We start from the raw sequence: 13,295 nt of genomic DNA, 5'->3' as shown, positions 1-13,295 counted from the left end.
AGATGCTTCTCTATAGCAGTGTGGGAGCATTCCATTTTCTCTGCTAGTTCCCTTGTCATTTGACAAGAAATTTCGTGCAAAAGTTGGTTTAATCGCTCTTCATCAAACCCAACTGGACGGTCAGAACGAGGTGTCTTTGAGGTCAAAATTTCCATTTTTAGATTTAGCATGCCAATCACGAGTGGTTCTTTCAGCTATGGCACCCTCTCCATACACAGCACAAATGTCATGAGCAGCTTTTGTGGCCTTAGAACTTTGATTAAAAGCAAAAAGAAGGAGGTGTCGAAAATGCTCGTTTATCTTAACTTGACATTCCATTTTAATGATCTGAAAATAAACAAAAATTAACTAGAAAAAAAGACAAAAACAAAATAGATTCCAAAATGATTCAAAAATAGAATTCTCAAAAAAATAGATTCCAAAATTTAGAAAAACGGCAGGAACTTAGTTGCCAACCCAATACAAACCCTTCAAAATTGCAACATTTAGTTATTGGAAATTTAGTACTTAGCTGAAAAACTCAATTTAATTTTAGTATTTTCACTCATTTTTACTATTCTCATAAGAAAGATGCAAATGAATCATTAACTAATTTTAAAAAGTCATATATATATATATATATATGTGTGTGCATGTATGTTGCCGGTGGCACGTAAAAAGCACCATTCGTTCGTGGCCGTTGCCAGCCTCGCCTGGCCCCCGTACCGGTGGCACGTAAAAAGCACCATCCGTCCGTGGCCGTTTGCCAGCTCTGTCTGTCACATGTGCGGGTGGCACGTAAAAAGCACCCACTACACTCACGGAGTGGTTGGCGTTAGGAAGGGCATCCAGCCGTAGAAACACTGCCAGATCAGACTGGGCCTGATGCAGCCTTCTGGCTTCACAGACCCCAGTTGAACCGTCCAACCCATGCTAGCATGGAAAGCGGATGCTAAATGATGATGATGATGTATATATGTGCATGTATATGCATATATGTGTGTATATGTATATATATATACAAAATAGGGGAGTTTAGTTCATAGGTGATCTAAACAACTAGGTACGCTAGTTAAGTGTTGTAATGGATTACCAGGGCTCCAAAGTTATGGCTGCGACAGTAGTTATGGAGCCATTGCAGATTTCTGATATAGCAGATATAGAATTGTTAAAGAGAACAACAAACGTTAAAGCAAGGCAACTATCTCAAGTCATGTACAATTTTATTATTGGAAAAAAAAATTCAAAGACTTTGAATTTTTTTCCAATAATAATAATATATATGACTTGAGATGTTCACCTTGCCTTAACATTTGCTGTCCTCTTTAACAATTATATATATACATATATAAATTCAACTTATGATGAAAGATACAAAAATAAATTTTTTTATTCTCAAACGCGTGATAATGCTAATAAAATATCATGAACAGGATAAATTATCCATACAATGCAGAAAAATACATTGGCTGGCCAGATAATTTTATATATATAAGAATATGCATATATATCTACTTGGTGAAATTATTAATTGATTGATTAATTAATTTAATTGATAAATTTTACCCTTTTATTATTAATTTAAAATTATATATATATATATATATACACACTCTCGGAGTGGTTGGCATCAGCTGTAGAAATTCTGCCAGATCAGATTGGAGTCTGGCGCAGCCATCTGGTTGGCCAGTCCTCAGTCAAATCATCCAACCCATGCTAGTGTGGAAAGCAGACGTTTAACGATGATGATGATATATATATATATATATATTTAACGGCAGTGCATCAGCATGGCCGCAGCTCTGAGCTGAAACTTTAATAAAAAAAAATTTTTTTTTTAAAAGCTGTAAAATTTTATTCAGTCAGACACTGAACTATGAGTCGACCGCATTTTATAATGGAAACAGCTATAAGCTAATGAAATTCATTAGATAATTGTTTATTCCTTTGTCATCTCATTTCACACACACACACACACATGCATGAGATTAACTGAACTGAGGTATTATTGCATATCCAATTGAAATATAATGATGATAAAATAAGGTTTTTTTTTTTTAATTCATGATATAAAAAGGAAATATTGAATTTTAATAATTCAAAACATTTTTAAAAATGAAACAAAAACTCTAAAACATAATAATTGTTTTAGTACAGAGAGATAACAAGGTGATGCTGTAGCAGGGTGGTGAGAGGGAGTGCTATGCTAACAGAAGTAAAGTTGAGCTAGGAGGAAAGAATGAACAGGTAGGAGGAGGAGGTAATGGAGGGGGATTAGCAGTTTATTGATGAGGAAACCAAAGGTTAAGAGGGAAAGATAGAATTGAGCAAGAGAAAACGTGGAGATGTGACAAAATGAAAAATTGAAAAGAAAAAAAATTTGAAAAACATTGAAAATAATAATCATTATACAATAAGATAATCATTATGTGAAAAACACAACTCATAAATATGTTGCTTGAAACTTTATTAAAATCTTAGAGTGATGACATGATGCACTCACAAATACTGTCATCGGCCAGTTTAAGTCTGAATGGATATCGAGGATGGCGACTTCAGCAATATGGGTGATTGAGATGGGAGAGGCAGGCTTTTTGGTGTTCCATTGCCAGAGCCATCCTCTGGTAGGAGCTGTAGCCAAGACTTTTCAGTGGATGATCAGAAAATGCCCTGTCTTTACATTCACAACAGTATGAAAAAGAGCGAGAGAGAGAGAGAGAGAGAGAGAGAGACTGAGAGAGAGAAAGAGAGAGAGAGAGAGAGACACTAAAGTAGTGAGTCTATTTATTCACAGTCTGTACAAAGTATTAAATAGCTATCATAATCTCTTGAGTACTTTCTTCTTTTCTTTTTTCTTTTTGTCAACTGGTATAATTTTCTTTTCACCAGCAAATTTGTCTCCTGCATGTTTCTTGGCTATAGGACCATCTGAGGATTTGTCCCGAACATTGGACTGCTCCTCTTTGGGTCTGGAAAGAAAGAAATCAAAGTTGAATTACATCACTATACAATGTTTTTTAAAAAATGTAATAAAAACTTTTGCAATGAAAAATTTGTTTACAAAATTTCTAGAAGAAATACATAGACATTTAGAAGTTTTGGAAAAAACACCCAACAGTTTTGCAGGAAATTAAATGTTTGCACAACTAATATTCCTGTATGACAAAAAAATTTAGGGATATGAGGACCCAGAGACAAACTGATATGGAAAAGGTGATTATGAAAGCTCAAGGATCCTTCAAATGGGCAGAGATTTAGAAATGTTCTTAAAGATATCTACCACAACCCCAGTCCCCAAGCCTCCCCTACAATTTTCTCCATCATTTGCTAATCACCTCTATCCTGCCCACTCACCCAATCAAAACCTTTGTATCACCTCATCTATTCTCACCACCCCCAATGTCCCTCAAGGGCATGTTCTAATGCAGCTTTGCCATCATCTCTCACAGTATCACTCTTATCCTACTCTTTCACTTTCTTTTCCTATTGGAATATCCATTTATCTACAGCAAGACACCTTTCTTTGTCCCTCCTTACCTTTAATCTCTCAACTGGCCCAAAGCCTCCTCCTCCCAATGCTACTTCACACTCCAAAGTGAGGAGTTTTTGCTTTTACATCTTACAAGGTACATGGTGACCCTGTCAGTGATAGTACCATGTAAAAAGTACCCAGTACACTTTGTAAAGTGTTTGGCATTAAGAAGCGTATCTCCAGCTGTAGTGTGTAAGTATTAATAAATGAAAAGGCAGTAAGTGAACCAATACTGCAAGCATAAAGAATTTAGTAAATAGCAACACAGTTGCCTGCTTAGTGTTTCTATATATCATCACAGATACACAGCTTTAATTAGAAACTGTTTTCAAGTTATTTACTTGCTTTCTCCTTGGCTCCCTCAATATATCAAGTGGTGATGAATATTTTGGTGCTGTAAACTCCTGGACAATCATCTTAAGTTACATAAAAAATTTGTCTGACTTTCTTCAAAACATCTCCAGAGTATGACTTTTTAAGAGGGAGGAATTTACAAAGGAGATAACTTTCATATAACAGCTAAAGCAGCAAATTGATATTTTTTAGGAAGAAGTATTGAGATATATAAAACTTATATACAATAAACAATGTGAAGGTACGTGGCTTAGTGGTTAGAGTATTCGGCTCACAATCATAAGGTTATGAGTTCCATAACCAGCAGTGCAGTGTGTACTTTAGGAAGATACTTTATTTCACATTGCTCCAGTCCACTCAGCTGGTAAAAAGGACTAGTACCTGTATTTCAATGGGCCAGCCTTGTGACATTCTGTGTCATGCTAAATCTCCCAGGGAACTACATCAAGGGTATATTATGTCTGTAGAGTGCTCAGTCAGTTGCACATTAATTTCATTTGCAGGCTGTTCCACTGATTAGATTAACTGGAACACCCATTGTTGTAACTGATGGGGTGCTTGTTTACAATAAGTATTCACATGAGCTAATAAAATACTGACTTAGTAAAAAGGACCAATGATTCATATCTATCAATATTTTGTGCTATATTAGGGCAGTGAGCTAGAAGAATTGTTGGCATGCTGAGTAAAGTGCTTTGCAGTATTTCATCTTTTTGGGGTCAATAAAATAAGTACTAGTTTAGCATTGGGCTCAATATAACTGACTTACCTGCTCCCCCGAAATTGCTGGCCTTGTGCCAGAATTTGAAACCAATATTTTGTGCTATGTCCATGATCAAAATATCTTAACTCTTGCTAGTCCAGCTTGCATAATTGTAAATTTCATTTGGAGGTCTATTTCACTAACACACAGCCAAAATATCATAAGGATAAAAATAATTATGTCAAATGTGCCAGGAGGGAATTATTCACAAGTTTTTGAAGCAGCTAATTCAGTTTACCATCTTGGAAACAAAACTAAAAATTACAGCTCATGAGTTCTCAAAATTCCTCATTATTTCTGAGTACTAACCAACAATTTAATAGCATAGTCCTCCTTGTATTGCAGTCTTAGCAACTGATGGATAGTAACTAGTGAACAACAAATATCAGACTTACTTAGGTTTTGCATGGATTTCAGTGTATAGTCTTGCTCTTGTCGAGTAATCATCATATTGTTCCAATAGCAGTTTACCGGCTTCCTCATTCAATGCAGACTCTGGGTTTGGCACAATCAGTAAACATTTTACCGTCTATATAAAAAATAAATTGGATTATTCAATTATTAATCTTGGCTGTAGGCAACAAAATGGTTATCAATCCATGTGACAAGGGAAGATAATTTAGTAAAAAATAACAAATAACAATAGGCGCAAGCATCACTGTGTGGTAAGAAGCTTGCTTTTCAACTACATAGTTCCAGGTTCAGTCCCAATGTGTGACACCTTGTGAGTGGATTTGGTAGACAGAAACTGAAAGACGCCCACTGTATGTGTGTGTATATATATCAGTGTGTGTGTGTGTGTGTCTATGTTTGTCCCCGCAACACTGTTTGACAACCAGTGTTGGTGTCTTTATGTCCCTGTAACTTAGTGGTTTGGCAAAAGGGACTGATAGAATAAGTAACAGGCTTATAAAAAAAATAAGTACTGAGGTCCATATATTCGGCTTAAAATTCTTCAAGAGACTATTGACTGGTTCATTAACTAAGCCTTGTTAATTCATAACGTGCATGGTGATGGTTATGAATTGATATTATTTGAAGACTTTGGTCAGGAATAGTAAAAAAAACAACACATGATTGACCAAGTACTTTTTGATACATACATACATACAGATATTCTGGAATTAAATCTTCCCCAGAACTAATTCAGCAATACTGAAAAATGGTCTACTATCAATGTCAGCAGAAGAGATATTAGCATTGTTTAATTATTCTGTATGAGAACTTATCTTTTCTATCTAACTGAATACGAACTGCAAACCATAATTTTTTTTATCAAATGTACGATTTATATATCTCTGTCAATTTCTATTTATTTTTTCTCTCAGTTCTTACTAAAAATGCTTTGCAAATATGATAATAATTGGAAATTAAACATTAAGCAATAGAAAAAGACTTTTATTTAATTATATGTAAGAGAATACATTTCCAGCAAGTCTTCTCTCCTTTGTTGGGAAAATAAACAACCAATCATAAATGAGCATAAAATTGTACCCATTAAGTTTTTAAATATCTTCCTAGTAAGTCAATCCTTGAATCAAATACTCTCCAAAACACCATAAAGTTTATTTTAGTAAATGTTAAGACCAGGAATATTTGTGGTTAAAAACTTTATCACAGACACATGTAGATAGACAACATTCTGAATCTTGTCCGGGTGGACAATACAATATTCAAAATGTTTGAACTGAAAACCCATGCAGTTTGTAGCCCAACACTACATTTACAGATATAGAGATGCTATCAGTATGTATTACATGATAATGTACATGGATGAAATTGGAATTTAATTATTTCCAGTAAGAGATAACTAAAAATTTATTCACAAGAAAAATTACCTATGCAAGTAGGAAGTTAGTTATATTGACAATAATGTTTACACACATCATCATCATCATCATCATCCTCATTTAACGTCTGCTTTCCATGCTAGCATGGGTTGGACGGTTCAACTGGAGTCTGGGGAGCCCGAAGGCTGCACCAGGCCAGTCAGATCTGGCAGTGTTTCTACAGCTGGATGCCCTTCCTAACGCCAACCACTCCGAGAGTGTAGTGGGTGATTTTATGTGCCACCGACACAGGTGCCAGACGAGGCTGGCGAACGGCCACGCTCGGATGGTGTTTTTTTTTTTTTAACAGGTGAATATGTATGTGTGTGTGTGTGTACACACACACATACATATTCACTTGTTTATGTAGGCATTATTGTCAATATAACTTCCTATGTGAATAGATAATTTTCACTGTGAAAAAAGAAATATATATATAATCATCATTTTAAGGCCAACTTCTCCATGACTGTAAGAGTCAAACGGAATTTGAGGTAGATTTTCTAAGGCTGGATACCCTTCCTGTGGCCAATCCTCACTTGTTTCCAGGCAAGGTAATATTTCCCCATGGCCAGACAGGCTTTTTAAAGAAGATTGGAAACAAAAGACATGACTTGTATGACAATGAAGATTGCTTTAGAACAATCACATGTCAAGACAAAGAGACACTAACACATATATATTTATATGATGGGTTTCTTTAAGTCTCCATTTGCCAAATACGCTCACAAAGCTTTGGTCAACCTGAGATTATAGAAGACAATTATTCAAGGTGCCATGTAATGGGACTGAACCCAAAACTATGTATTTGGAAAATTTCTTAACCACATAGCCATTTAATGCTAATTATAGCTACTTTTAGAAGAAAAAGAACTCAAAACATATAGAGTATGTATTTTTTATAGTGATAATTGAAGGTACAATTTCTCACAACAACTAACCTGTTTCATCTCAGCAGAATCCAATGATTCTCCATTGAGATGACTATCTGGTCAGTCACAGTGAGGAATATGTTATCTAATTCCCTCAATTTTACACACACACACACACACACACACACACACACCACTGCTGCTGCCACCACCATTCAATATCCATTTTCCTTTTGTGCATGGGTTGTTGGTTTGACAGGGATAGGCAAGCCAAAGGACAGCACCAAGCTCTACTGGTTTTCATGGCTGGGTGCTGTTCCTCACTTTACAGGGTGTACTGGGTGCTTTTTCTACCATGGCACCAACACCTGTACATTATATATATATATATTATATATATATATATATATATATATATATATATATATACATATATTCTGAGATTGAAATGAACAATTCACTAATGGAACTTGTACTAAATAGTGATCACTGGTAAGTCTAAGTGCATTATAAATATCACCAGCCATGGTTTACTTACTTTCCTTCTAAAGAATGGTATCTAAATGTTTTTATCTGCACAAAATAGGCTACTTCTAGTAATGCTCAACATGAGCTATCACATCTTAATACAATGTTTCTGATGGGAATTAAACCCCAAGAAGATTTTAACAAAAAGATTAACTGTTAAGATTATACATAATGTTAAACTCATCTAAGTGCTAATGAGAGATTTAAGGAAAATATTGAGATACATTGATGCTTTTGAACATAAGATGAATGTAGGCTTATTGTCAATTTCCAACAGACTGTTGAAAATCATGCCATCTTGTTAAATGTGAGTATTGCTAATACTTTTTATGCTAGCATGGAAAGCGGAAATTAAACGATGATGATGATGACTTTTTTAGAATGGTATCAGTCTTACATAATCATATCCTTCTCTATAAGTTAAGAGTCAGTCTGCATATAAAAATATGATATTAAGTAAAATGTTACTAGTATAATTAAGAATTAAAAAATTCACAGCATAATTACTTCAAGTTTATCTTAAGGCAACATCAAATACATGAGCATATGAATTTATATTAGCATCTGAGTGCACACAGATGTACATGCATAATTTTATATGCATATTCTATTTTTTCTTTTACTTGTTTCAGTCATTTGACTGTAGCCATGCTGGAGCACCACTTTTAGTTGAACAAATCGACCCCAGGAGTCATTCTTTATAAGCCTAGTACTTATTCTATCAGTTTCTTAGACCGAACCCCTAAGCTATGGGGATGTAAACACACCAACAGCAGTTGTCAAGCAATGGCGAGGGGACAAACACAGACACACACACAAACATATATACATAAAAATGGTGGGTTTCCTTCAGTTTTTGTCTACCAAATCCACTCACAAGGCTTTGGTCAGCTCAAGGCTATAGTAGGAGACACTGGCCCAAGGTGCCATGCAGTGGGACTGAACCCAGAACCATGTGGTTGGGAAGCTTCTTACCACACAGCCACACTGCACCTATGAGTAAATGGTTATCTTGGGTTAGAAAATACACTCTTCAAGGAACCAATGAAACTGCTAGGATGTATGAATAACGCAATATCAAATTGGTTAACTAAATATCCATAAATGAAAAGCTGTAATATGTGTGTGGGATATTTTATGACTTAATTAAAAACCAACTATTCAAGATCAATGAATGAATGGTAAGGATTCAGGACTTTTTAAAGCAGTAGCTTATTAAACTAGTAATTTTACCTGATGATGTTTCAGAGCTGTGTCAGTTTGGCAGTGACTTAATCTAAAACTGTGTATTGGAACTGAAACAACTACGTCGTAGGAGAATCATTTTAATCATTTAACCCTTTAACATTCAAACCAGCCATATCAAGCAAAATATTTAACCTGTTTTAGGTTCAAACTGGCCAGATCCTGCCTATCACACCTACTTTACAATGTCATTCTAAAAATATACAATCACATTACTGAAATCTCGAAGATACAAGATAACACATGATTAATTCTAAGCAATGTATTACATTTGACAGAGTAATCTAAATGCTAAAGGTTTAATACACCTCAATAGAGCTATTGCCCATTATGAAATAGTTTTATTACACTTAAATGATGTGGTGGCCACAAGGAATTTCACTGCCTCCTTATCTAAAGGGCTGCATCACTTAATGATTGGATATCATTTTGTCCAAATAAGAAATACATGTGAAATGCTGTTTACTTTCATTTCATTAATAGCACACTGCTATCAATCTGCATTGATCAATGCTACAATGAAAATTTTTCGTAATTTTTGTGTAAACCTAGACAAATTTGAAGGTGTTTTTAGTGGGGTTTTTTTTTTACTTTATTGGTTATATATTTTAAAACAGTGCTATATATGAACTAAATTTACCATTTTTTTCTATAAAATTTAAAAGTGCAACATAACAGAATTAAAATATCATGCACTCTAAAACATAAAAGCAAAAAGTATCCACTTACCAAAAGAATGTGTTTGATCCCCAGTTCTGGTTTCCAGTCTTTCTTCAGCGTATTTACACATATCTCCCCATTATTTGCCACATTTGGATGAAATATTTTTGTCAAGAAAAATCCCTTAGGTGGTTCAGTTGGGAAGTTTTTTCCTAAAACTAGTTTCATTTTGAAAACACCTCCAGCATATGGAGTTCCGGCTGATAAAAAAAAAGTGCAAATATGTATATTTGAAGCTGTACATTACAAAACCATTAAATTAAAATAATGTTTATAAAATATCACAATGAAATAGTAATCCCATTTTCATATCTAGGTAGAAAATATAATTTATTTGCTATACCTGAATCTGCACAACCATCTAGCTGTGTGTGTGTGTGTGTGTGTGTGTGTGTGGGGGGGGGAGAGAGAGAGAGAGAGAGAGAGAGAGAGAGAGAGAGAGAGAGAGAGAGAGAGAGAGAGAGAGAGAGAGAGAGAGAGAGAGAGAGAGAGAGAGAATGTGTGTGTGTAGTGTGAATAGTTGAAGTATTTAAGGTTACTAATTACTAGTGAATAAAAGCAGACAAGAAAATTTAGGCAAGTTATATGATAGACATGTCTGAATGTGCAAGTCTAAAATCTGTCCAGACAGATGTGAGAAAAAGTTCAATAATCTGTAAGATCAAATGAGGAGGTGGCTAGACTAGTGGTTAGCATGCCAAATGCCACAGACCAGAAATAATAGCATTGTTACAGAGAAAATCATTCAGGATTGAGTCATATGGTGATGCTATATTGTATATTCAACAATGTTAGCATAGAAAATTTCCTATGTACAAATATAACTTGAAACTTCATATAAATTACACCAGAGGCAATTAAACAATAAATTATAAAATTTTTATACAACACAGATATGACAAAGTTAAATTTGAGGAGGTATTTTTTACATTTCATATTCTTTTTAAATGCATAAAATTCTCAGACATTGCATGAAAAACAATACCTAAGTTTAGTGTTAACACATTTAATAGGTTAACTAGAAATAAATATGCAATGAGGAAAAAAATCAATAGTAGTCAATGATTAACATAAATTTCATTTTTCTAGCAAGTGCAGGAGATACCTCCTGACATGTTTTGGAGTTATGATATACTCAGCAAAGCATAGCATTCATTGTACTTGCAGAAATAAGGATTAAGTATCACTAAGTAAATGTACAAGATTATACATTGGTTGGCACAGGAAACTAGAATTGGCTGGTGAATAAATAATTCAAAGATGTAATATAATAATATAAAAAAGTTATTTAATTCATGAAGCACTAAATAGGAGGGAAAAAACCCTCCAATATTATCTTTAATTTTTACTTGTTTCAGTCATTGGACTATGGTTATGTTGGGGTACTGCTTTGAAGGGTTTAATTGAACAAATCAATTTGTACTTACTTTTTTTAAGCTTAGTACTTATTCTCTCAGTCTTTTTGCTGAACCACTAAGTTACAAGGACATAAACAAAGCAACATTGATAAGCAGCAGGCTACTTTTAACTTATGTCAACAAGGCTTTGGTAGGCCCAGCAAGGTACCACGCAGTGAGACTGAACCCAAAACCATGTGGTTGGGAGGCAAACTTCTTAACACAATGCTGAAATCTACACTATGCTGATAAGGGTTATAATAACATAATAAGAAAATGAAATATCAACCATTGAAGAATATTGTTTTCTTTATCTTCACCCCATAATTATGGCTGATTAAGCCTTTTAGCGCACCCTCCAATAAATATGATAACATGGAGAGTTAACTATTAAATACAACAGTTCACTGACAACTTTGGCGTATTCACTGTTTGCAATGAAAATTTAGAAAAAAAGATATAATTTTTAATCATATATCTAACCTAAAGCTACCATTAAACTGAATGAAATGTTTGCTGCTAATGTTCTGCAGTAAGAAAACCTTAAAATAATGTTTAACCCTTTAGCATTTAAACTGGCCATATCTAGCCAAAATATTCTACCTGTTTTATGTTCAAAACTAGCCAGATCTGGCCTCTCGTATCTGTCCTGCAATGTCATTCTACACAATTACATCATTAAAATCTTAAAGATATGAGATAATGCAGATTAAATCAAAACAATGTGAATAAATAAGCATTATATTCGACAGGATAATCTGAATGCTAAAGGGTTAAATCTATGTAATAGTCATGTGCAGTCATTTTTAAATACATTAAGAGATTTTTAGGGTCACTGAATAAAACATTAGCAATTTTAAATAACAAAGATTTTCATGACTTTCTTGATGGCAAAGTTGTTAGCCCAGCAAACCATACTTATAAATCTTACATTATGTCATAATTTAATGAATATACACACATATTCAATTTCAAGCGAAAGCGAAATCGAAATCGAATTGAACCAGCCAGGATCCCTGGTCTGGTGGTACGTAAAAGGCACTATCCGACTCGTGGCCGACGCCAGCGCCGCCTCGACTGGCTTCCGTGCCGGTGGCACATAAAATACACCAATCCGACCGTGGCCGTTGCCAGCCTCACCTGGCACCTGTGCAGGTGGCACGTAAAAAGCATCCACTATACTCACGGAGTGGTTGGCATTAGGAAGGGCATCCAGCTGTAGAAACATTGCCAGATAAGACTGGAGCCTGGTGCAGCCTTCTGGCTTCCCAGATCCCCGGTCGAACCGTCCAACCCATGCTAGCATGGAGAACGGACGTTAAACGATGATGATGATGATAAATTCAGAAATTTCTTAATCTAAGTTTTCAGACTCCTGTGTATGTATTTGTATATATACGATACAACATGTACAACCATTAATACAGGCACATTTTTTTTTCTCTTTCCATCTGTTTTCTTTCCTCATTCCTTTATTTTCCCTGAGCATTAAACTAATACATCCTGTTGCTTCCTCACCTGCACCTGTCCATTGTTTTTTTGGCATCATATATATAATGTCAAAAGCATTTAGAAACTTCAAGACAAGTGAAATAATTTGTTTTTAACAGTGGAACTTGAAGTAGATAGAAAACAATCGAAGGCTATCATTTATAGCTTTATCTACTTCAAGTTCATCATCATTTAACATCCTCCTTCCATGCCGGAATAGGTTGGATGGTTTGACAGGAGTTGGCCAAGCAGAAGCCTGCACCATACTTCTGTGTCTGTTTTGGCACATTATATATAAATCAATTATAAGATAATCATAACATATTTTGATTATTTTATGACAAGAATATTTCATTTAAATTACTTTAATTGCTTAGGACAGCAGCCAATCTTGTTTGGTCAAAAAAAATTTTGAACTGGTGAGCAAGGAGCATATTAATGGCATTTTGTTATAAATACTTCATAAACATTAAGCTAAGATAGCATTCTATAGCCAAAAGTTTCAAAATTTTTCTCTAAAATTTTCCAATTATTTTATAATTTAATGTACTTATGTTTATCAACAAGTTTAAAAGTAAACTAAAT

At 34.6% G+C, this 13,295-nt stretch overlaps 1 protein-coding gene across 1 annotated transcript in view; it reads right to left on the bottom strand.

The window, feature by feature from the left end:
* Positions 1-2,429: 2,429 nt before the first annotated feature.
* LOC115232345 (ubiquitin-conjugating enzyme E2 S) overlaps positions 2,430-13,295 on the bottom strand; it is a 47,619-nt gene continuing 36,753 nt past the window's right edge. Inside the window, exons 5-7 of the mRNA XM_029802182.2 lie at positions 9,832-10,022; positions 5,024-5,157; positions 2,430-2,948 (exon numbers count right to left, since the gene is read on the bottom strand). Coding sequence (XP_029658042.1) covers positions 2,798-2,948; positions 5,024-5,157; positions 9,832-10,022 — 476 coding nt within the window. The 3' untranslated portion in view covers positions 2,430-2,797. The remainder of the gene's footprint in view (positions 2,949-5,023; positions 5,158-9,831; positions 10,023-13,295) is intronic.

The sequence above is a fragment of the Octopus sinensis genome, linkage group LG2 (assembly GCF_006345805.1).
Source record: "Octopus sinensis linkage group LG2, ASM634580v1, whole genome shotgun sequence".
In the NCBI taxonomy this organism is placed as follows: domain Eukaryota; kingdom Metazoa; phylum Mollusca; class Cephalopoda; order Octopoda; family Octopodidae; genus Octopus; species Octopus sinensis.
Note: the sequence above shows the minus strand (reverse complement) of the source record. Positions and strands in the feature narration are given on the sequence as shown.